Raw genomic sequence first — 22,976 nt, 5'->3', positions numbered from 1 at the left:
CCGGAACTCAGTGCTGCTCTGTCACAGCAGAAAGCAACGCCAGGTAGAGCTTAGCCAGCACCCATGGAGGAAGCACTTAGACCGGCTCTAGCCAGGGGGAATCGCGCATCTCAGCAGTCAGAACCTGAGTTCTGTCAAGTCGCGCCTCTGCAGGCTAAAGTGCTCTGGGGTCTTAAATAAATTTGTAAGGCAGTCAAGGCTACAAAGAATGCAATTCCTGGGCAAGTTCTGGTGCTGTACTGGACTTGGAGCCAATGGACCTGCAGAGCACACAACCCAGTGAGACACCAATGGGGCAGCCAAGGGACTGCTTGTGCCACCCTTTCCCCCTACCCCAGGCAGCATAGCTTGCAGCTCTGGGAGAGACTCCTTTCTTCTGCTTGAAGAGAGTAAAGGGAAGAGTAGAGGACTTTGTTGTGCAACTTGAGTATCAGCTCAGACACAGTGGAACAGGGTACCAGGCAGAGTCTAGCTCCTAGATGACATTTCTAGACACACTCTGGGCCAGAAGGGAATTCACTGCCTTAAAGAAAAGGACCTAGTTCTGGTAGATTTCATCACCTGCTAACTAAGGAACCTTTGGTCCCTGTATAATTGGCAGTGGCAACCAAGCAGTAGTTGCTGTGGACCTTAGGTGAGACTCAGAGACATGCTGGCTTCAGGTGTGACCCAACACATTCCAAGCTATGGTGGCTACACGGAGGGACTCCTTCTGTTTGAGAAAAGAGGGAAGAGTAAAGGGGACTTTGTCTTGCAGCTTAGTTACCAGCTGGACCACGGTTGGGTAGAGCACCAAGCAGACTTTTGGGGTCCCCAATTCCAGGACTTGGCTCTTAGATGGCATTTCTGGACCTGCCCTGGGCCACAGCGGAGCCAGCTGCCCTGAAGGGAGAGTCCTAGGACTGGCAGCATTCACCCCAAGCTGACTGAAGAGCTCTTGGGCCCCAACTGAACACTGGGGGTAGCCAGGCAGTACTTGCCATGAGCTTGGGGCAGTGGTGGCCATGGGGAGAGACTCCTCTACTTGTGGAAAGGGGAGGGAAGAGTGGGAAGGACTCTGTCTTGTGGTTTGGATGCCAGCTTAGCTGCAGTAGAACAGAGGACCAGGTAGATTCCTAAGGTTTCTGACTCCAGGCCCTGGCTCTCTGATGGCATCTCTGCACCCACCCAGGGCAGGGGTAAAATCACTGTCTTGAAAGGAGGAACACAGGCCTGGCTGGCTTTGCCATCTGCTGATTGCAGAGCCCTAAGGCCTTGAACAACATAAGAAATAACTGGGTAGTGGTTACCATGGGCCCTGGGGGAGACCCAGAGCTGTGATGTCTTCAAGTCTGATCCAGGACAGTCCCAGTGGTGGTGGCCACAAGAGTGCTTGTGTCACCCCTCCCCCAGCTCCAGACAGCTCCGCCCAGAGACAGAGAGACTACATTTGCTTGGGAGAAAGCAAGGAAAGAGAAAAAGAGTCTCTGCCTGGTAATCAGAGAATTCCCCAGGATCTTATCCAAGACCACCAAGGTGGTTCCACTATGAGTCTATAAGAGTCCAAGACTAGTCTGGGTAACACAAGAAGACCGAATCTCTACCAAAAAAATTTTTTTTAATTAACCAGGTGTAGGGTCCAGCCCTATGGGGCTTAGAGGGTGTTCTACCTGTGTGTGGAGAAGAGAGATTGTAATTAATAAAGACACAAGACAAACAGATAAAGACAAAACAGCTGGGCCTGGGGGACCACTACCATCAAGACGCAGAGACCGGTAGTGGCCCCGAACGGCTGGGCACACTGATATTTACTGCATACAAGACAAGGGGGGCAGTGTAAGGAGGGTGAATCTTCTAAGTGATAAGGTGAAGCAAGTCACGTGATCATAGGATAGGAGGCCCTTCCCTTTTAGGTAGCCGAAGCAGAGAGAGAAGGCAGCATACATCAGGGTTTTCTTCTATGCACTTATAAGAAAGATCAAAGACTTTAAGACTTTCACTATTCCTTCTACTGCTATCTGCTATCTACTACGAACTTCAAAGAGGAACCAGGAGTACGGGAGGAACATGAAAATGGACAAGGAGCGTGACCACTGAAGTGCAGCACCACAGTGAGGGGTTTAGGCCTCCAGATGACTGTGGGCAGGCCTGGATAATATCCCGCCTTCCACAAGAAGCTGGTGGAGCAGAGTGTTCCCTGACTCCTCCTAGGAAAGGAGACTCCCTTTCGCGGTCTGCTAAGTAATGGGTGTCCTCCCAGACACTGGCATTACCTCTTGATCAAGGAGCCCTCAAGTGGCCCTTATGGGGGCGTGACAGAGGGCTCACCTCTTGCCTTCTAGGTCACTTCTCACAATGCCCCTTCAGCACCTGACCCTATACTCGCTGGTTATTCCTAGATTGTATTAGTAATGTAACAAAGAGTAATATTAAAAGCTAATGATTAATGTTTATAAAAATAATTGATAGTTGTCCATGATCATCTCTATATCTAATTTGTATTATGACTATTCTTATTCTAACTATGTTCTTTATTATACTGAAACAGTTTGTGCCTTCAGTCTCTTGCCTTGGCACCTAGGTAATCTTTCGCCCACAACCAGGCATGGTGGCACATGCCTGTAGTCCCAGCTACTGGAGAGGCTGGGGCAGGACGATTGCTTGAGCTGAGGAGTTTCAGCTGCAAGTGAGCTACAATCATGCCACTACACTCCAGCCTGGGTGACAGAGAGAGAATCTGTCTCTAAAAAGGAAAAAGAAAAGTCAGTTCCCTTCAAACTCATGCCACCCAGCTTTAATATTATACTTTCTGTCTCTGTTGTTCATTAAGTCTTGCTTTCCAAGTCATCTTGCCTTATCTCAAGAAACTTTAACAATCACAGAGACAATCCACGTAATATCCTGCCTCTGAGTTCACTGATGCCGTCTCTAAAGACCCCTCCTCCACTCTACCTGGGTCATCTACTTCCTCCGTTTTTTATCTTGTTATCACCAAAACTGACCCAATTATGAAATTACTAATTCAGACACCCCACTCTCCTATCTTTCGAGATAACTGTTCAACTACTCTACTATGACTACTCTGACTTCAAAGATCACTAATCCACTGACCTGTCTTGATTTTCCATCAGCCTCATCCAGTTTTCAAGATTTTAATCATGCTCTAATAACCTGACTCCCTCTTGTCCCTTTGTTCTACAAATTGCCTGTTTGGAGCCCAAGTCCCAAACAGCATCTTTAGCAAAACTAAAAGACAAAAACGGAGAGAGTAATTTTTTTTTCTTTTTGACACAGAGTCTTGCTCTGTTGCCCCAGCTGGAGTGTAATGGCATGATCACAGCTCACTGCAGACTCAAACTTTGGGGCTCACTTGAACCTCCCACCTCAGTCTCCTGAGTAGCTGAGACCACAGGCGTGCGCCGCCGTATCTGGATAAAATTTTTTTTTTTTTTTTTGAGACAGTCTCGCTCCGTTGCCCAGGCTGGAGTGCACTGGCGCGATCTTGGCTTACTACAAGCTCCTGCCTCAGTCTCCGGAGTAGCAAGGACTACAGACGCCCGCCACCACACCCAGCTAATTTTTTGTATTTTTAGTAGAGATGGAGTTTCACCGTGTTACCCAGGATGGTCTCAATTCCCTGACCTTGTGATCTGCCTGCCTCGGCCTCCCAAAGTGCTGGGATTACAAGCATGAGCCACCATGCCCGGCCCATATCTGAATAATTTTTTAAAACTTTTTTGTAGAGACAAGGTCTCACTGTGTTGCCCAGGCTGGTATTAAACTCCTGGGCTCAAGCAATCCGCCCGCTTCGGCCTCTCAAAGTGCTGGGATTATAGGCATGAGCCACCATGCCAAGCTGAAAGAGTAATTTTTAATATATAAAAAGCTCAGGATAAAAAAAGGCAGGAAGATACCAGTAGAAAAACAGGCAAAAGTTGAGCTGGGCTCAGTAACATGTGCCTGTAATCCCTGCAACTTGTGAGACTGAGGTGGGAGGAATGCCTGAGCCCAGGAGTTCAAGACCAGCCTGGGCAATACAGCACGACCCCATTTCAAAATAAAAGAAAAACAGGCAAAAATCACAAGCAGATGAGTCACAACAGGAAATACCAATTCCTTCATATAAATCTGTGTCCAACCTCACTAATAATCCAAGATGTCAAAATTGATACTATTCTTCATGTATCGAAATGTGTAAATTAAAATTTTTAATAGGCAAGGCTAGCAAGGGACCAGTGAATCTACCATTCTTATGCACTGCTAATAGATGTATAAATCACTACATTTCTGAAAAGCACTTTGGCAATGTCTTTTAAGATTCTTTAAAATGTGTTTTATGGAAAGCCAGATTTTTAAAAATTATAAAAATCACAGAGGAAAGTATTCATCACAGTGTTAAAAGCAATATAAACATAAAATATTTGGAGAATGGTTCCATGTATCATATAAAAATATGTCACACTACACACTCAGAATCTGAACCCAGGAACAAAATAGATTTAAATAAAATTGTCTCCATTCCAAATCCAGGGACTAGTTCTGGTCCCGAACCAAATGGTGTAGGTTTACGCTTCCCTGTTCCTCCCCTTTAAATATATCTAAAATTCCCAGAAATAATCCAACAGACAATCATAAAAGAACTCTGAAAGGAGAAAAGAGGAAAGCAGAGTGGCTACGGGCCTCAGAACTTGAACGACAACATGGCATTATGTTTTCTGAGTTTTTCATCATCATAGGAAAGGTTTAAAAAAAAAGTTTCCTGAGCTTTCCTTTAATCTGCTATAACTCAGACTGGGCATTAGAGAGCCCTGAAATCCAGAACTATTGACTGACATATATCAAAAAGAGCCCCAAGCCTGCTCTCTCTCTGCCTAAAGGAGCAGAAAAGGGGCAGTCCAGCAGAAATCTAATAGGTGGTCCCATCCCTGACTCCATACTTGGAGTTGCAGGAGAGCCCACCATGCCTAAAGAGCAGTGCCAATAAAGAGCAGACAGGGGACTTCATCCCCTCCCCCATATGCAGTACAGCCAGTGGGCCCACATCACCCACATCAGTAGCACCAGTCGGCACAGCTGGCATCTCTTAGCCCTCCACTCAGCAGCAAAGGACTACGCAGGTCCAGTGTTTCTCAACTCCCCACCCAGGAGCAAAGAATGGTCTAAGGGAATAGCCTTCCATCCCCACAGGCAATATCAACAGGGACTGAATGGAAGCCCCACTGGCACCAGGTGGGAGTCCACATGATGGGACTAGGAGAGTGCTCACAGACCCGTAAGTCCTGAGTCCAGCATCTACCACGTATTCTCCACTTGGCAGCAACTGGCCCAGGGAAATCCACTCCACTCCCATAGATGGCATGATCAAGGATTGAATGGAAGTCCCCACAGTGCCAGGAGAAAAAAAAATCAGACTAGAAAAGCACTGCAAGGGCTCTAAAAATCAAATTATCATTGGAATCATAGCTCACAATAGTATGCCAGGGCCTATACACAAAACCTAAACAGAGCACTTAGCTACTAAGATAGATCATTTAGATAGAATCATGAAATATTAAAATGTTCTTATTTATTAAAGAACAAAAAAAAGGGCTGGGCACAGTGGCTTATGCCTGTAACCCCAGCACTTTAGAAGGCCATGGCAGGAAGATCGCTTTGAGACCAGGAGTTCAAGAACAGCCTGGGCAACATAGCGAGACCCCATCTTTATGAAAATTAAAAATTAGCCTGAGGAGGCTGAGGTGGGACTATCACTTGAGCCCAGGAGTTTGAGGTTGCAGTGAGCTATGATCATGCCACTCCAGCCTGGGTGACTAAGACAGACTCTGTTTAAAAAAAAAAAAAAAAAGAAAAAAAGGCTGTAATTAAAAAAAATGTTATTTTACAAAAAGTTTTTAATAATTTAGGGAAATACTGAAGATATAATGTAAAATTTTAAAAGCAAGACACAAAATTACATATACAGTATTGTTTTAGATATTTTTTAACCATATAAAAGAAAATGGAAAGCAATATTCCAAAATGTTATCAAGTGATTGCCTTTTGATAAGAAATTATGAATTTTTCCTGTTTTTATATTTTCTGGTTTCACTAAAGTACTTGTTTAATGTTTACTAGCTGTATAATTAAGACTCTAACCACAGTGTACTAAAACTAGTGATACAAAGAGCTATGATAACACTCAGAGATCATGATTCTGTAAGAGTGGGAATGGCCTTAATGAGATGATATAACACAAGAGTGTTGTCTTTTACATACCTGTGGATCTGTCCATTTTTATGCAGATATTCCAGTCCTTCCAGTACTTCTCGGAGTATCGTAGCAATGGTAGATTCATCTAGGACTCCACTTTTGTGTTCCCCTTTTGCCACAATGTGCTTAATAATATCCAGAACAGAACCTGAAAACAGAAGACATAATTTTCTAAAAATCTCTAAATCATTCAATATAATTCAGATCCATTTTAGAATCAAAACACATGTAAACCTTCTCATAAACTTAATTGTGCAGGAATGAAAAAAACAGCAAATATGAGGAAATATAGAAGTTTAAAATTAGTAACTTATTTTCAATTCCAATCTAAAACAAAAAGTAGCCTGCTAATATTCAAATAGTATGTTATGCCAGCATCTCCTCTGGATGTCTAGAGAGAATCTGAAGAGGTAGTAGAGAATATTTAACTGCCCCTAAATAATCCCTAGGTAAACCATGCTCGTCAGTACTATTATAAGATACCACAAACCAATGCAGGCTTTTGACACCAGATTAGAATATGCACTGCTGTATGACTAAAGATATAAAAATACAATTGAAATGCCAATCAAATCAGGAGCGAAATACTTGGAGGGTAAGGATCACATACATACACAAACTAACTTAGGACTAAAATTATTTTTCAGGTTAATAAATTATAGAAATAAAATAGCTAAGGCAAAGATAAATACAAAAAGAATAAAAATTACAGTTCTTTTTAAGTAACAGTCCAGATGTGTTATCAATCCTAAACTTCCCAGGATAAGAAATAATGCTCCTACTAAAGGTTGAAGGCAGAGGAGGAAAAGACACCTATATGGTAATTAAAAGCACAGTGCTGACTTCCAAAACTGAAGATTATAATCAGTAAAAAGTTTGGTGAAAATTTGTAAGATTTCTGGCCATATAATGGCCCATAACCATCACAGAACCAAAACAAAACAATATTAGCAACTGTGCCAAGAAGTTTAGAACATTACATAGACTGCACAGAAAATATTCAATACCCATTTCTTGGTACAAGACCTCAATGATCAAGACTAAAATCAAAACAACCACTTACACAGTTCTCTTAAAAACTTGCCCTACTGGGTACTTTTACTTCACACACTTAACAAGAAAAAATATACTTCCAAATACATAGAAAGAAGATGGAATTCTCAAAAACACGAAGGACTGAACACAAGTTTATTTTAGCTCCTACTTAAAATCCACTAACTTGGTAAACTTAGTTAAAAAGGCATAAACCCATAATTTAAAAAGAGAACAGGAAAGATAACAGAAGAGAGATGGCAACAATATTCTGGAAGATAGCAGAAAAAGAAAAAGTAAATAAGCACAGTGGAGAAATCTGAACTTCAGTGCTTGCAGAGGAGCTATGCCATTTAGGACAAAGTGATCCCTACCCAGAGCTCCAGAAAGGCTCAGAACTACACACCAAGTACCATATGTAAGGAAGGAGTGAAGGAAAGGGTTGAAAACAGAGAAACTGGTTGAAAGTTCAGATAAGATTCTCAGATCCCTCTTCCTCCCTGAGGCTTGCCCACTAATACTCTCCACCTCTGATAGGACATAGGCAGTTTATTCTCTGAAGAGAGTGAACCAGAGAGGCTTACTCTCCAGACAGCTTCCAGACAGGTTTTCCTAACACATTATTACAATGGTTCTTTCCCCTCTCCATTGCTGGAATTCATAAGTTTGTGATCCAGAAGGGGAGAGACCTCAGGAAGAAGTTTGTTCTGCTTAATCAACCACACATTAATCCCCAAAGCAAAGTGATTATACCAAAGGGCCACATGTTTCACTGTTCAAGAAATCCAGGTCACATAAGTACTGCTTAGTAAGAAAACAATTATATTAACACTGATCATAAACACTGTTTATAATGTAATACCTAAAATTATTATAAACACTATTTATAACATAATACCTAAAATAGGGAATGCAAAGGAAAACCAATTTCTACTGGAAATGAAAAATTAACACAACTTATCTACTTAACAATTAAGCCCTATTACATTACATGTGAGATCTAAGACTGGGTGCCACCAAATATGACAAGATAGACAAGATATACATGACATGACTGCTGACTTTAAGGGAACTTCCAGTCTGGTAGATCAAATAAATGCAGCATCAAATATCTTGGGGTACATAAAAAGTGACTAAGTCTGTAAAGAGTTTGAAGCAGGAACTCCTTTTCAAACTTTTAGATTTTTATTGATTTCACATCATCCAATGATCAGTGGAGAGATTAAAGCAATGCACATCTCTAGTGTATGTCCAGAACAGACATTTTGAACAAAGTTTATGTAAGAAACCCTTCTTTGGCATAACAATTTATCTTCAGTTTCAAACTCCTCCCAACAATGTAATTCTCATGGGTGGAGGAATCGTCACTAAGACCTTCATCCTTAACTGAGAGATAATGGTCCTGTAAGATCCCCTGCTTCTTATCCATTTGGTTTTCTAAGCCTCTTGTAGCCTCTAACTCGATGACGGTGTTTATAATCCTCCATCCTCAAACATCAAAATTATGAAGAATTCATGTCAGCTAAGAGAAAGGTGAAGAGAAAATATGCTAAGCAAAAGGGGGCAGATTATCACTGAATGACTCAATTAATACCTAAAGTAGGAATAATAAGGAAAATTTATAACCGCGTATGTAGTATCTTGTCCTCATGCACAATTTGTAAGAAATAGTATATAGGGATATCTGTTCTCAAACTTTAATGTGTGAAGGAATTATTTGGCAAGCTAGTAAAAATGCATATTCCTAGGCCCTATAAGACAGTCATTCAAGGGAACTGAGGGAGGGCCCAAGAAGCTGGATTTTAAAAGGCATTTAACAACTTAGATTACTTTGATGAAAGTTGTTCATTAAAATCCAAACATTTTTCAGAGTAAAAGTAAATAAATCAAATAATGGGAAACAGGGTATTTGGTACAAATTTTGTAACAAAGCAAAAAGTTTAAATGTAGATCATCTATTCCCAAAAAATAATCCCCTGTCAGGCCTGTGGCATGGAACATTTAAAAAGCAATGCAAAACTTTAATTGTCCAATAAAATCATTATAGAATATAAAAATAATATTGACAAAGTAGTGAAGTGGCTGCTGGCTTCAGACACTTGTTAAGTCTGAAAATTATAACTCAAACTAATGACTCCATCAACAAATTAATTTCCTCACTTTACTAGTATGAAAAGATACTCTTTAAATATAAAATCAAGTTGTTCAATTTAGTTACTGGTATCTCTAAGAAGTTTTAATCAATCTTTAGCCACTACTATGTCTTCCTAAGCCTCAGAAGGTTTCAAAGGGGCCAAAGTTTGCTTGGTCTGAATATTCCATTTTAGACCAAAAGATGTTATAGAAAATTTAAAACCCTGCATTGTTGCTTGAACATCCAAAGCCGGTCACTATTAATATCAGACATTTTATCTGGGTCCTCCTTTAGATCAAGGAAGTCCCCATGCACTTTATCTCTTAGAAAAAGACAAAGTTGAGGGCAGCCTTAAACAACTATCTCAGACAGTGAATTTACCTTAGATTTCTGCATTTCTACACTTCCTCCCTTTAAGTACTACAGGTAACTCTTTTTTCCTCTCAGAAGTTTTCTTAATTACTTTGATTTCTAAAAAGCTTACATTTGCAGTTTGGTGCTAATAAACTGGAAATAGCTATTTATACCAAAAGTGCTTCTAACTTCGAAAGCTTAACTTCCTGTAGTAATAAATCCCAACATTCAACATGAGAGTTTTAATTAGCAAAGATAGGAATATTACAGTTATAAGGAAGGATCATTAAATGATTATAATATTGACACAATTAAACTTATTTTAACCAGGATGTACACCTGGTTGGTGGGATAAAAGTGACACTCACTATTCATTTTATGATTTAATTAACTTATTAAATTCTACATCAGTACAATGTTCCTAAATCAAAACTACGCTTTTGTTTTCAATATTCTAACTAAAAAAGTTGATGTGAAAGAAGGTACCCTATACATATTTCTGTTAACTCTGGTTATTTATATTTTTTAATTTGGGGAGCCTTTGCTTATCAGTAAGCCTCTTCCAACAGTCCTCTTCTCTCATTCTCTCTGCTCCAACTGTGAATCTGTCAGTTCTCAAGACATATACACACTCCATCCTGTCTTCATCCCCGTTTTCACAGTATTCTCTCTAGCTAGATCACATCTCCCATCCTTCTCCAGCCTCCATTTCACCTGGCTAATTATTAGTTATTCTTTTTAATTTTAATTTTTTTTAGAGACGGAATCTCACTCTGTCACCCAGGCTAGATTGTAGTGGCAAGATCATGGCTTGCCGTAACCTCAAACTCCTGGCCTCAAGCTATCCTCCAGCCTCCCAAGTAGCCAGGGCTACAGGTCCAAGCTTAGCTAGTTGTTTTATTTTTGGTAGAGACAGGGTCTTGCCATATTGCCCAGGCTGGGCTGTTGAACTCCTAGCCTAAAGCAATCCTTCCGCCTTGGCCTCCCAAAGCACTGGGATAGCAGGCATGAGCCACCTCACCCAGGCAATTATTACTTATTCTTTAGATCTCAGGTGGACATCATCTCCAGAGGCAAATCTTAGTTAATCCCACTGCTACTGTTCTCCCTCAATAAGGTTAAGTTCTCCTGGAATTTGTTCCCATAGCCCACAAGAGCAAGGATCTGATGGCTTTATTCACCAATGTACTGGAGACCAATAAGTATTTGATGAATGTCATTTTAATTAAGCTATAATCCTGACACATCTTCCTCCTGTTTAAAAAAAAAGTAAGCTGTGCTTAGTTCTAATTTTTGTTTTCTAAATGTTGCCTAATGTATCACCTCAGTTTAAATGTTTATTTATTTTATAACAAAAGCAAGATTTCATTTTCCTAAAAAGTGCAAAATTTTTCATATTTAAAAGGTTTAGATGTAATGATCATCTAAAATATAAGCACTTATAAAAAGAGTTATGACTAACTGGAACACATTTGAAAATTATCCTCCAGGAAATCTCCTGAGGGCTAGGCTAGAAAAATTGGGTAATGTCCCAGAAAACCTAAGACCAAGAGGGACAAAGAGCTACATTTAAAAAACATCCCACCCACCTACATGTCCTGCCCCTTCTATGATCAAGACATATACTCACTGAGAGAGGGACAGGAATTCTAAAAAAAAAAACTCGTTCTGCTTAGGAGTAGCAGAAAGCATAGGCTGGCATACAGGTATGGACGAGAGAATTAAGCAGACAATTCATTCCCATTCATCAGAGGACTTTTTTGCAAAACATTAAAAAGTTTGTATTACGTATTCTTGTAAATTACAAATAAAGAAAATTATGCTATAGGTGATCAATAACGAAAGACACAGTATTACCTAATACTCCCATATCTCTCCATACTGAAAGAACCATGCTTGACCACCATCTTGAAAGGTGGTAGGTGTTAGCAAGGCTTCCAACCATCATATGAACAGGGCCTTTAACAAAGCAATCCAGTTTCTCCAGTGTGTCACTAATGGGATTGAAACAAAAAGGTGATTCTGGCTACACTGAAAAGCATCAAATGGCAAGGGCTTATTACTATTAATGACTAAAATTTCTTGTGCACCTATTACATGTCAGCACAGCACATGATACGTGATTTACATGTATCATCTCATATACTCCTCATCAATACCCTGAAATGCAGAAAGGTATTCCCATTTAACAGACAAGTAAAAAGTTTCAAAGAGCTGAAAGAGTTTTCCCAATAACATACAATTGCTAAGTAGAAAAACTGAAATTTAATTCTAAAGTCTTATGTTGTTTACAGTCTTTCTGGGGAAGTATGGTGTTCAGTGAGATATAGCAATAAAATTGCAAACTAAACAAATATGGATTATCTTTTCTGTAACTCTACATTCTAAGATGGAAAATCATACTGCCCACAAAATACACATGCAAGCAAAAACCAACCAGCATAGTGATAGGAAGGCCAGTGTGGCTCCATCACCCACTAGTCCTACCAGTCTTGCCATGTGATTCAAATCCATGCCTTGGCAAAATGACTAATTTACCAAATGGCATGAGCTTTTGGGTAACCAAAACAAAATGTTCGATCTATACATGCCAAGGTTTCACAGTTTGCAATGAGCAATATTTATATTTTATTGTAAGAATAAAGTAGAAATAATTGTATATATATTGCAAGATAAAGCACTTAAGTAATTATGTTAATATCGGGTAGCAAAATTTTCTGTGTAAAGGAAAAGAGATTCAAGCTTAAAAAATCTATGACATTAAACTTGTATTGGAAACTTGTATTAATGTCAAATTATAATTTTATTTTTAATATACTGTATTTCCAAGCTCTAGAAGCAATTACACTAGAGTAGTAATGAGCACTCCAAGCATCCAAGTTATGCTTTCTAAGTGCCATTCCCGAGGAAAAAATACCAAAGCTCATTAGAGTACTGGCTGATTCAGGGTCTGAATAAATGAATACAAATATAACCCTAGGGAATCTTGAACTAAAAAGTTAAGGATGTAATGAAAGACTGATGAGTTCATGTCAAGAGGACACAAGAGTGACTTTGAAAGGGCTCCCACTGACAATTTTGGACAACCTGCATACCAAAAAGAATAGAGTATAACTGATGGAAAGACACTGAATACATAAAAATCCTTGGGTCTATAATAATACTCGAAAAAGTGAAGGTCCTACCCAACTGCAAAAAGGAAAATTTTTAAACCCTCTCTACTATTGGAGATGATTACTAACAAAATTTTTACTCCAAAACTTGATCCTTAAAAAAGACTCAATTATTTATCTTGCCTTTTCAGTAGGAACTAGAGTACAGATTAATCAGTGTCCCAGTTGATATGGAAAAGTTCTTCATATAAGGATGTCAGTTTATAAATATAAAAGAAATGATGCTGTAAGAAAAATCACCGTTTTACAACTCCTGATGAAATAACTGACTCAAACAAGGATTCAAACAACAAATGTGAAAACCATTAAGATAAAAGACTTATGGAAAACTGGACACTCACTGGATACTCACAAAGTAAAATCTCACAGATTACTTGCTAGCTACAAAGGGGAAAATGTTACCTTTTCCATGGAGAGGCCTGGCTGTCCTAATCTTAAATAAACAAAACTAACATCACTATTAAAGATACAACCAGATAGCAAATATTTCCTGATGTTATGCAATATGAAATACACAGCATCACCAAGAAGTATCCTCCCACAAAATATTTAACTTGAATTTAATCAAGCATTTAGATCTAATTTTCAATATACAAAAAATAGAGGACTACAGATAAAGTTAAATACCACCAAGAAGAAATAATCAGATAAATCCAGAATATGGCATATTCTACAAGATAACTGGCCTAGACTCTTCAGTAAGTTTACATCATGGAAGGGAGGAAGCAAGAAGGAAGCATCCTAAATTAAGAGAGACTTAGACCAGGCACAATGGCTCACACCTGTAATCCCAGCACTTTGGGAGGCCAAGGTGGAAGGATCTCTTGAAGACAGGAGTTAGAGATGAGCCTGGGCAACAAAGTGAGACCCCATCTCCAAAAAATATTACATTAAATTAAATAATAAAATTAGCTGAGCATGGTGGTACATGCCTGTTGTCTCAGCTACTTGGCAGGCTGAGACGGGAGGATCACTTGAACCCAGCAGTTTGAGGCTGCAGTGAGCCATAATTGCACCACTGCACTCCAGCCTGGGTGACAGAGCCAGCCAGTCTCTAAAAAAAATTAAGAGAGATTTAAGCGGCATGACAACGAAATGAAGCAAATGCAATGTGTGAAACCTGTCTTGGCTCATAGATTAGCATCTTCAGCAGATACTATATTTTCAGTATGTCCTCAAATGCAAATGTCCATGAAAACAAAATCATAATAGAAAAGGAAACTTTTATTAACTTTTCAAACCATGGTACTTATAGCATTTCCTTGTACTCTACTCACCTCCACTTAGCAGCTTCATGACAAGCCACAGCTCATCTTTTACCACAAAAGACGTGTAGTAAGATACAATATTAGGATGATGGCACTGACTCATGGCTTGAATTTCTTTCTACAAAGAAAAGAAAACATGATAATTCATTATATGCAAGCCTAAAAAAATGTTATGAGTTAGCAAATCCAGATTTTGAAATCTCAAGATTTTGTCACACCTTTCTGGGATCTCTCCATGGCTCTGATTTCTTCAAGAATGGTTAAATCAATAAAACCACTTTCTCTCCCTCAGTCCATTCTGATTCAACTTCTTCCTCCACTCATTACACCAGTAATCTTTCAAACTAGAAACATACTATTTAACACACCCTGACACAACACTCCAGGAGGCCTCCTTTGGGACATGTATTTTTGCTTCAAGGTGCCCTTGAAGAACCATCTTGGGAAATCTGGTTTTATACCCATAAAGGATATTAACTAGTAAACAGGTTTTTTTTATAATTTGTGTAGGGATTTTTTTTTTCTTTGCAAAATATTACTTCATTCTGTTTTTGTGAAACGATTAACAATTCTCACACTAAAGAGAAACAAAATGAAATAGGACAATGTCAAAAACTAAATCCAGAGTAGAAATCTGAGCCAAAAATCTAAGCTTACTCTATCTCAGCTTATGATTTTAAATTAGATTTGGTATGATAAAATGCCTTATAAAGCCTTGTGTGATAAGGGCCCTGTTTACCTGCTTCTTTTAACTCTGGACTTTTAACCCTATTGTGCCTCAGTCTCAAATATACTTCCCCTATCATCTCTGCCTAGCTAACTCCAATTCTTCCTTCTGATCTCAGTCTAGACAGAATTTCCTCCCAGCTTCCCGGGTTTAGTTAGATGCTCCTTCTCTTAGCTTCCAAGCACCCTGTATATCTCCTCCCATCATGGTACATAAAATAATGGATAGTACATTGTGTGCTTATCTGTCTGTCTCTCCCTTCTAGGCTGAGAGCTCCATGAAGGCAAGTACTTAAAAGTAGATTCTCAATCACTGTGGAACTTATCTGACCATACTATAATTGCCTATTTCTTTTCACATCCCCCACAAAACTGTAAGCTCAGTGAGAACTAAAACTGTTCTTAGCACATATCATTGTGCCTGGCACAAAGTACACCTTCAATAAATATTTGTTGAATGAATGAAATACTACAGCACTTTATATGGCCTTTCACCTATTAATGTACCTGCCCTATGCCCTTGGGATTTGTTCAGTAAGATCAATTGTATGAAAGTCGTTCATAATCCCTGATTCATGAGGAGTACTCAATAAATGCTAACTTTCAATTTCTCATCTTCTTTACTTGAATGCAACTTCCTTTATGGCAAGGATCTTGTCATATATATCTTGCAACCCCAAAGTCACCAGCACAGTCTTCTGTACTAAAAGATAAGTAAATATGAAAGAAAAGGAAGAAAGAACTAAAGTAAGCACCTTGCTATCAACACAGTTATACAGAATTTCAAGGATAAGGTAAGTACATATAAGAGGAAACAGATAAGAGAGCATACAGGTACCAAATGAGTAGTAAAGATGTTAAATGTTGCAAGATGATTCTGCTGAGAAAGAGCATAAAGGAAAAAAAAAAAATGTTAAAAAAATCTATAGGAAAGAACAATTAAGGTAGGCAAGTGTGAACAAAAAAAGCCTTTACAGAAGAGGTGGGAACCAGGTTTAATTCTATAGGATGGGGAGAAATAACAGTACAAGATGGTAGGCACATATGATTTTCATAAATGATGAAATACGTAAGACATCCAATGAGTAATCTGTCTAGGATAAGAAGTTCATGTTTTCAACAGATATTTACAATACTAAGCGCCTACTACAATACCTAGCATGTGCCAAGCATAGTGCTAGGTACTCAATCACCATGGGGAGTCCTCATGAAACACAGTTTGGTAAAGAAGTTAGACAAATACTACTTTACAATACAGAATAATAAACAGCTCACAGGGGAAGTACTAGACACTACATGATTTCATGGGAGAGGCACATTAAAAAATAGGAGTCATAACATGGAAGGCTTGGAAGTTTCCTACATTAACACTCCAACAGGAAAGGAAGTAGGTTTTTAAGATTTTTGATTGTTTAATTACCTGGGACTAGATAATAAAGGACCTTGAAAGTATATAAAAAAATTAGGCTTCATCCTAACAGCAATGGAGAGATATCAAAGGTTTTTTTTTTTTTTTTTTTTTTTTGAGGCGGAGTCTCGCTCTGTCGCCCAGGCTGGAGTGCAGTGGCCAGATCTCAGCTCACTGCAAGCTCCGCCTCCCGGGTTTATGCCATTCTCCTGCCTCAGCCTCCCGAGTAGCTGGGACTACAGGCGCCCGCCACCTCGCCCGGCTAGTTTTTTGTATTTTTTAGTAGAGACGGGGTTTCACCGGGTTAGCCAGGATGGTCTTGATCTCCTGACCTCGTGATCCGCCCGTCTCGGCCTCCCAAAGTGCTGGGATTACAGGCTTGAGCCACTGCACCCGGCCAGGTTTAACTATATTTTACATTTTCATAAATCACCCTTGGATGCCACATAGAAAATCAATGAAGAAGACAAGACTACAGACAAGGCTTCTGTGTAGGTTGTTGCCACCGCGTGAGTGAGAGATGACGGAGAAATGATAAACAGCTAATTTATCAGTTCTGATTACTATACTACAGCTATATTAATATTAGGGCAAGTTGGGTGGATAGCATAAGGAAACTCTGTACTACTTTTGCAATTCTTCTGTAAGTTTTAAGCTATCTCAAAATAAAAGGTCAAAAAATTAGTGGCAGTATGAATGAAAAGGGAAGAGTCAAGAGATAATAACAGAGAGGTACAAACAATAGGATTTGGTGACTGATAGGGAAGGTGAAGGAAAGAAAAATCACATGACAGAGTGACAATGCGAAGAGTTAGGGTCAAATTGTGGAAGGTCTTAAATGTTGAGCTAAGGGTTTTGAGCTTTAATCTGGAAAGGGGAGTACTACAAAGGGTTTTCTAGCAGGAGATTATCAAAAAAACACAAAATTCAAAGACGAAAAGGGGCTTAAATATTCTTTTTCTTGCTTCTATTCCTTGGGAAGGGGAAATCTTCTTGTAACTTAACTACCAGTAGAGTTATCCTTTCCTCCTTTCAAAAAGAAAAATAAATGCATAAATGATTCACAAGAGTGGTATATGAATACTGACTTAAATTACCCAGCAGCGTCCTCAACCACCTAGAAGTGAATTCCTGGGCCAGGTACAGTGGCTCACCCCTGTAATCCCAGTACTTTGGGAGGCCGAAGTAGGAAGATCCCTTAAGCCCAGGAGTTTGAGACCAGCCTGGGCAACAGAGTGAGACTCTGTCTCTATTTAAAAAATAAATTAATAAAATAAATAAATAAAGTGAATTCTACCCCTTCTAATGAAACTGCTTTCTTGAAAATCTCTTATTGTCTGCTAGAGCCAGATTTTTTGTTTGAACTATATAGTTCTCCACCTCAAGCTTTCTGAAGCCTTTTTTTTTTTTTAATGATAACTTTTTATTCCTTCCTGAAATTCACTCACTATCATTTCTACCATTACTTTCTGGTTTTCTAATTCCCTAAATGTAGTCAGTTTTCCTCCATTTCACACACCCAAATAAAGTTAATTTATTCATTCATTCATATACGATAAACAAAATAAAGTCCCTGCCTTAACTGAGTGCTCATTCTAGTACTAATGTATTTTCCATCCAGGAAATGTGTTTTCCTTTCCATTACCACCATCACTGCCTGAATTTAGTGTCTCAATATCTCTGTATAGCCCAGTGTACCTCAAACTATGTGTTATAATCTATATGGGTCATGAAATAAATTTAGTGGATTGTATTTTAAAAAGATGAATAGGCCGGGTGCGGTGGCTCAAGCCTGTAATCCCAGCACTTTGGGAGGCCGAGACGGGCGGATCACGAGGTCAGGAGATCGAGACCATCCTGGCTAACATGGTGAAACCCGTCTCTACTAAAAAATACAAAAAACTAGCCAGGCGAGGTGGCGGGCGCCTGTAGTCCCAGCTACTCGGGAGGCTGAGGCAGGAGAATGGCATGAACCCGGGAGGCGGAGCTTGCAGTGAGCCAAGATCACGCCACTGCACTCCAGCCTGGGCGGCAGAGCGAGACTCTGTCTCAAAAAAAAAAAAAAAAAAAAAAGATGAATAAATAGGATAGAAAATGAAAGTACATTCTATATAATATGAAAATGTTTCAGTTATAATATTTATGAATATATATCTTTAAATATCAGGTAATGATAAAATATATCTTTCTTAGTGAGGGTCTTATTTTCAAAGTTTTACCAAGTTGTTGGTCTGGACTACAGCAAAGCCTACTAACTAGTCTCTTTGCCACTGATCTCTTACTCCTTTGCAATTCACTTTGCCATATATTACAGAATTAATCTACTGGGATGGCTATGACAAAAAAGATGAACAATAACAAGTATTGGTGAGGATACAGAGAAACTGAAACCCTCATACATTGCTGGTGAGAATGTAAAATGGTACATCTACTTTGGAAAATAGCTTGGCAATTTTTCAAAAAGTTAAACACAGAGTTACCATATTACCCAGCAATTCCACTCTTAGGTATACACCCAAGATAATAAAACTAAAATGTACACACAAAGACTTGCACACAGATGTTCATCACAACATTACTAATAAAAGCCAAGAAGTAGAAACAGCCCAAATGCCCAACAACTGATGAAAGGATAAATAATATGTGGTATATCTATATAATGGACTGTTATTCACCAATAAAAAAGGAAAAAAAAACTGATACATGCTACAATATGGATGAACTTTGGGAACATGCTAAATGAAAGCCAGACACAAAAGGTCACACATTGTATGAACCTATTTATATGAAATGTCCAGAATAGGCAAATCTACGCAGACAGACAGTAGATTAGTTATTGCCTAGGGCTGAGGGGAGGAAAGAATAAAGAATGAGTGGTCATGGGTATGGAGTTTCTTTTTGGGGTGATAGTGGTGATGGCTGCACAACTTTGCGAATACACTAAAAACCATAGCATTATACATTTTTAAACGGTAAATTTATGATACATGAATTTTATATCAATAAGGCTATCATGTTTTAAAAAGTATTATAAAACTAAACTTCCTAAAACTCGGTTCTAATGAAGTCATTTCCCTTTAAAAAAAAAAAAAAAAACAAAACTTCAAAGACATTTGCCTCTATTTCTGTAGCTATCAACATTTCCTATCAAATAAAATCCTAATTCTTTTTACCTATTATTTCTTCTTTATGGTCTCTAGGCTGTCTACTATTCTTTCCTGATTTTAAACCCCTGCCAGGCAGAGTTGCCATCTATGCCTGTTTAAAGTCTACACAGCCCTGGTGGCCCAGGCCACAAACATTTCCACAAAGCCCTCCATTTTCACAATTAGAAGCTCTCTTCCTCCTCTTTCTTTCACACTGCTTTTTTTTTTTTTTTTTTTTTTTTTTTTTTTTTTGGGAGATAGGGCCTCACTCTGTGTCACCAAGGCTGGAGTGCAGTGCCATGAACATGACTCACTGCAGCACTGACATCCTGGGCTCAAGCAATCTTCCCACCTTAGACTCCTAAGTAGCTGCGATAACAGGCGCATACCACCACGCCCAGCTAATTTTTTTCTTTTCCATTCTAGAGACGAGGTCTCACCATGTTGCCCAGGCTAATCTCGAACTCCTAGCCTGAAGTGATCCTCCTGCCTCAGCCTCCCTAAGTGCTGGGATTACAGGCGTGAGCAACCATCCCCAGCAGCAGGTTCTTAAATATTAGATTTTATTTTAAATTTTGCATTATATAAGTTTTGCGCCATTTCTTGTTTGTTTTCTGAGACAGAGTCTTACTCCGTCACCCAAGCTAGAGTGCAGTGGCACAATCTTGACCCACCGTAACCTCCGCCTCCCAGGGTTCAAGCAATTCTCCCGCCTCAGCCTCCTGTGTAGCTGGGACTACAAGCGCGTGCCACCACGTCTAGCTAATTTCTGCATTTTTAGTAAAGACGGGGTTTCACCATGTTGGCCAGGATGGTCTCAAACTCCTGACCTCAGGTGATCTGCCTGCCTCTGCCTCCCAAAGTGCTGGCATTACAGGCATGAGCTACCATACTTGGCCCTGTTTCAAATTACTTTATACCTCCCCTGAGACATTTGTCACACTCTGCCTTGGTACAACAGGCAAGAACCTTAACTCTTTAACTAGATGTGAAACACCTGATAGAAGGAACATTTTAAGCCTCTTGATGTTCCCCATAGATGTCCAATGACTTTAGTCCTAGCATCTGTCAGACAAGAGAAATATTTCAAAATACTACAATGTGTCTTTCTTAGAGAAAAGCATAGGAGTACAATCTCTGGAAAAAAATAAATGCAGTAATTACGATTTGATAGCTGATTTTCCCATCACACTTAGCAAAGGTCATCAGATAGAAAATACATGACAAGAGAAAGAAGCAATACAATGACCCCTCACTAGTAATTGCCACACATGATACACACCTGTTAGCCCAGTTTACATCAGCGCTCTTTGGAGAACCCAAAGAGTGTTGCATTATAATAAAGATAGCGTTGAAAATAAATTTTAATATTACAACATCAAAAGTCTAGTACACTGATCTCATAGACTTTTTTTTAAGAAAACTGAAGGATCTCACATCTCTCAGGAATAGAGCCCCTGGCACTCAGATCTCAGTATCCTGTAGAACAGGTCCTGGTATCACAAATAAATCAGGTATTCTCTGCATTCCTGATGTTTCTTCAGTATGTAGTGAGATCTTACCTGCTTACTTCCCCCACCCCCAAAAACCCAAGTATCTTAAACTTGCTTTACTAAAATGTACTTTTCCCCCCTTTACTTATTTGCCAAGTATTAATATATGCAAACTATATTTGCCACACAAAGCTTATTGAAACATGAGCAAAATGTACACATAGCTAACCAATTTTCTTTTTAATAAAATATAACAAATTTGCATGTCTTTAAAAGGCCCTAATGTAAGAACAAAAATATTGCTTTCAAGAATGTCAAATGATATTTAAAAGGAAATGTCCAGCCAGGCACAGTGGCTCATGCCTGTAATCCCAGCACTTTGGGAGGCCGAGGCAGGTGGATCACCTGAGATCAGGAGTTCGAGACCAGCCTGGCCAACATGGTGAAACCCCATCTCTACTAAAAATTGAAAAATTAGCTGGGTGTGGTGTCGTGCGACTGTAATCCCAGCTACTCGAGAGGCTGAGGTAGAAGAATTGCTTGAACCTGGGAGGCAGAGGTCGCAGTTAGCCAATATCACGCCACTGCATTCCAGCCTGGGAGACAGAGCGAGACTCCATCTCAAAAAAAAACAAAAGGCCGGGCGCGGTGGCTCAAGCCTGTAATCCCAGCACTTTGGGAGGCCGAGGCGGGTGGATCACGAGGTCAGGAGATCGAGACCATCCTGGCTAACATGGTGAAACCCCGTCTCTACTAAAAATACAAAAAACTAGCCGGGCGTGGTGGCGGGCGCCTGTAGTCTCAGCTACTTGGGAGGCTGAGGCGGGAGAATGGCGTGAACCCGGGAGGCGGAGCTTGCAGTGAGCCGAGATCACGCCACTGCACTCCAGCCTGGGAGACACAGCGAGACTCATCTCAAAAAAAAAAAAAAAAAAAAAAAAAATGTTCTTCCTACTTTTGAACTAAGATTATAATCATTTTATTAGTACTATACGAAGTAGACAATAATAGACTTAAGTCAGAAAGACCTGATTTTTAATCCAGACTCTGTCACTTATATGATTTCCTTCCTTCATCTATAAAACAGAGCTACTACTTAGCTCATGGAGATGTGTGTGAGGTTAAAGCGCACTGAAGTGCCTTTTGGGGTGAACCCAAAGATGTTTGCTATTATCATCAAGTGAACTTAAGTTATTTAAACTATGAGCCTCAGCTTAATCATGAAGCAGTAAATAATAAGACTTTCATTCATTTTACTCTATCCTTATCGATTAAATAACTGGCAAATTATAGGTTTTCATACTGGACTTCTCAAGTTCTAGTCTTAATATGTAGGTTAAAATTTTTGTTTTTCTTTAACACAATTAGTTTGCAGTTTATCAACTTCTTTTATCATCACTGCAGTTCAAGTGTCCAAACGGTGCTCTAAAGTATTATGGTATGTATCAATCCAAGATCTTCAAATAAGATTTCAATCAGCATTTCCTTCCAAGAAAGCGTTCTCTCACCAAAGATGGCTCAAGATCATTCCAGCAACCCACTCCTTCAGGTCCTACTCGTACATTACCAATTGCTAAAGAAATATATTTGTCTCGTCCATCTCATATATAATTATATATTATGCTATATATAATTCCACTACCTCTTTTTCTTTAATTCCAACTATTCCCTAATGCTCAGTACAGACACCACCAGAAATAAAATACAATTTGGGAAAGCGAAAAAAACTTCTGGATGGGCAGGTCATTCCAGTCCTAATACCAGATCTTTCTAGCACTAGCTGTACATGCTCTGAAAGAAAATACTTAATAAAATAACAATATTAGTTCATATTTGTATGGCAGTTGAGTTTTCAAATACTGTATCATTTGAGCCTCAAGAAAAAGCTCATAAGGTATCCAAAGCAAGCATTACTATTTTTGTTAAGCCAAAGAAACTGAAAATTTTGAAACAATAATAAGTAATTTTAAAAACTAGTTTCCCGGCCGGGCGCGGTGGCTCAAGCCTGTAATCC

The 22,976-nt window shown here is 39.3% G+C and overlaps 1 protein-coding gene across 2 annotated transcripts in view; it reads right to left on the bottom strand.

Moving 5' to 3' along the window:
• Nucleotides 1–22,976, bottom strand: part of OXSR1 (oxidative stress responsive kinase 1) — a 93,974-nt gene that overhangs the window by 53,126 nt on the left and 17,872 nt on the right. The window contains exons 3-4 of one of the 2 annotated variants that reach the window (XM_050780322.1): nt 14,199–14,307; nt 6,235–6,376 (exon numbers count right to left, since the gene is read on the bottom strand). In XM_050780322.1, the coding sequence (XP_050636279.1) occupies nt 6,235–6,376; nt 14,199–14,307 (251 nt within the window). Of the gene's footprint in view, nt 1–6,234; nt 6,377–11,605; nt 11,697–14,198; nt 14,308–22,976 lie in introns of those variants that run through there. The other variant, XM_050780323.1, reaches the window with a different exon arrangement.

This window comes from Macaca thibetana, chromosome 2, assembly GCF_024542745.1.
Source record: "Macaca thibetana thibetana isolate TM-01 chromosome 2, ASM2454274v1, whole genome shotgun sequence".
Classification (NCBI taxonomy): domain Eukaryota; kingdom Metazoa; phylum Chordata; class Mammalia; order Primates; family Cercopithecidae; genus Macaca; species Macaca thibetana.
Note: the sequence above shows the minus strand (reverse complement) of the source record. Positions and strands in the feature narration are given on the sequence as shown.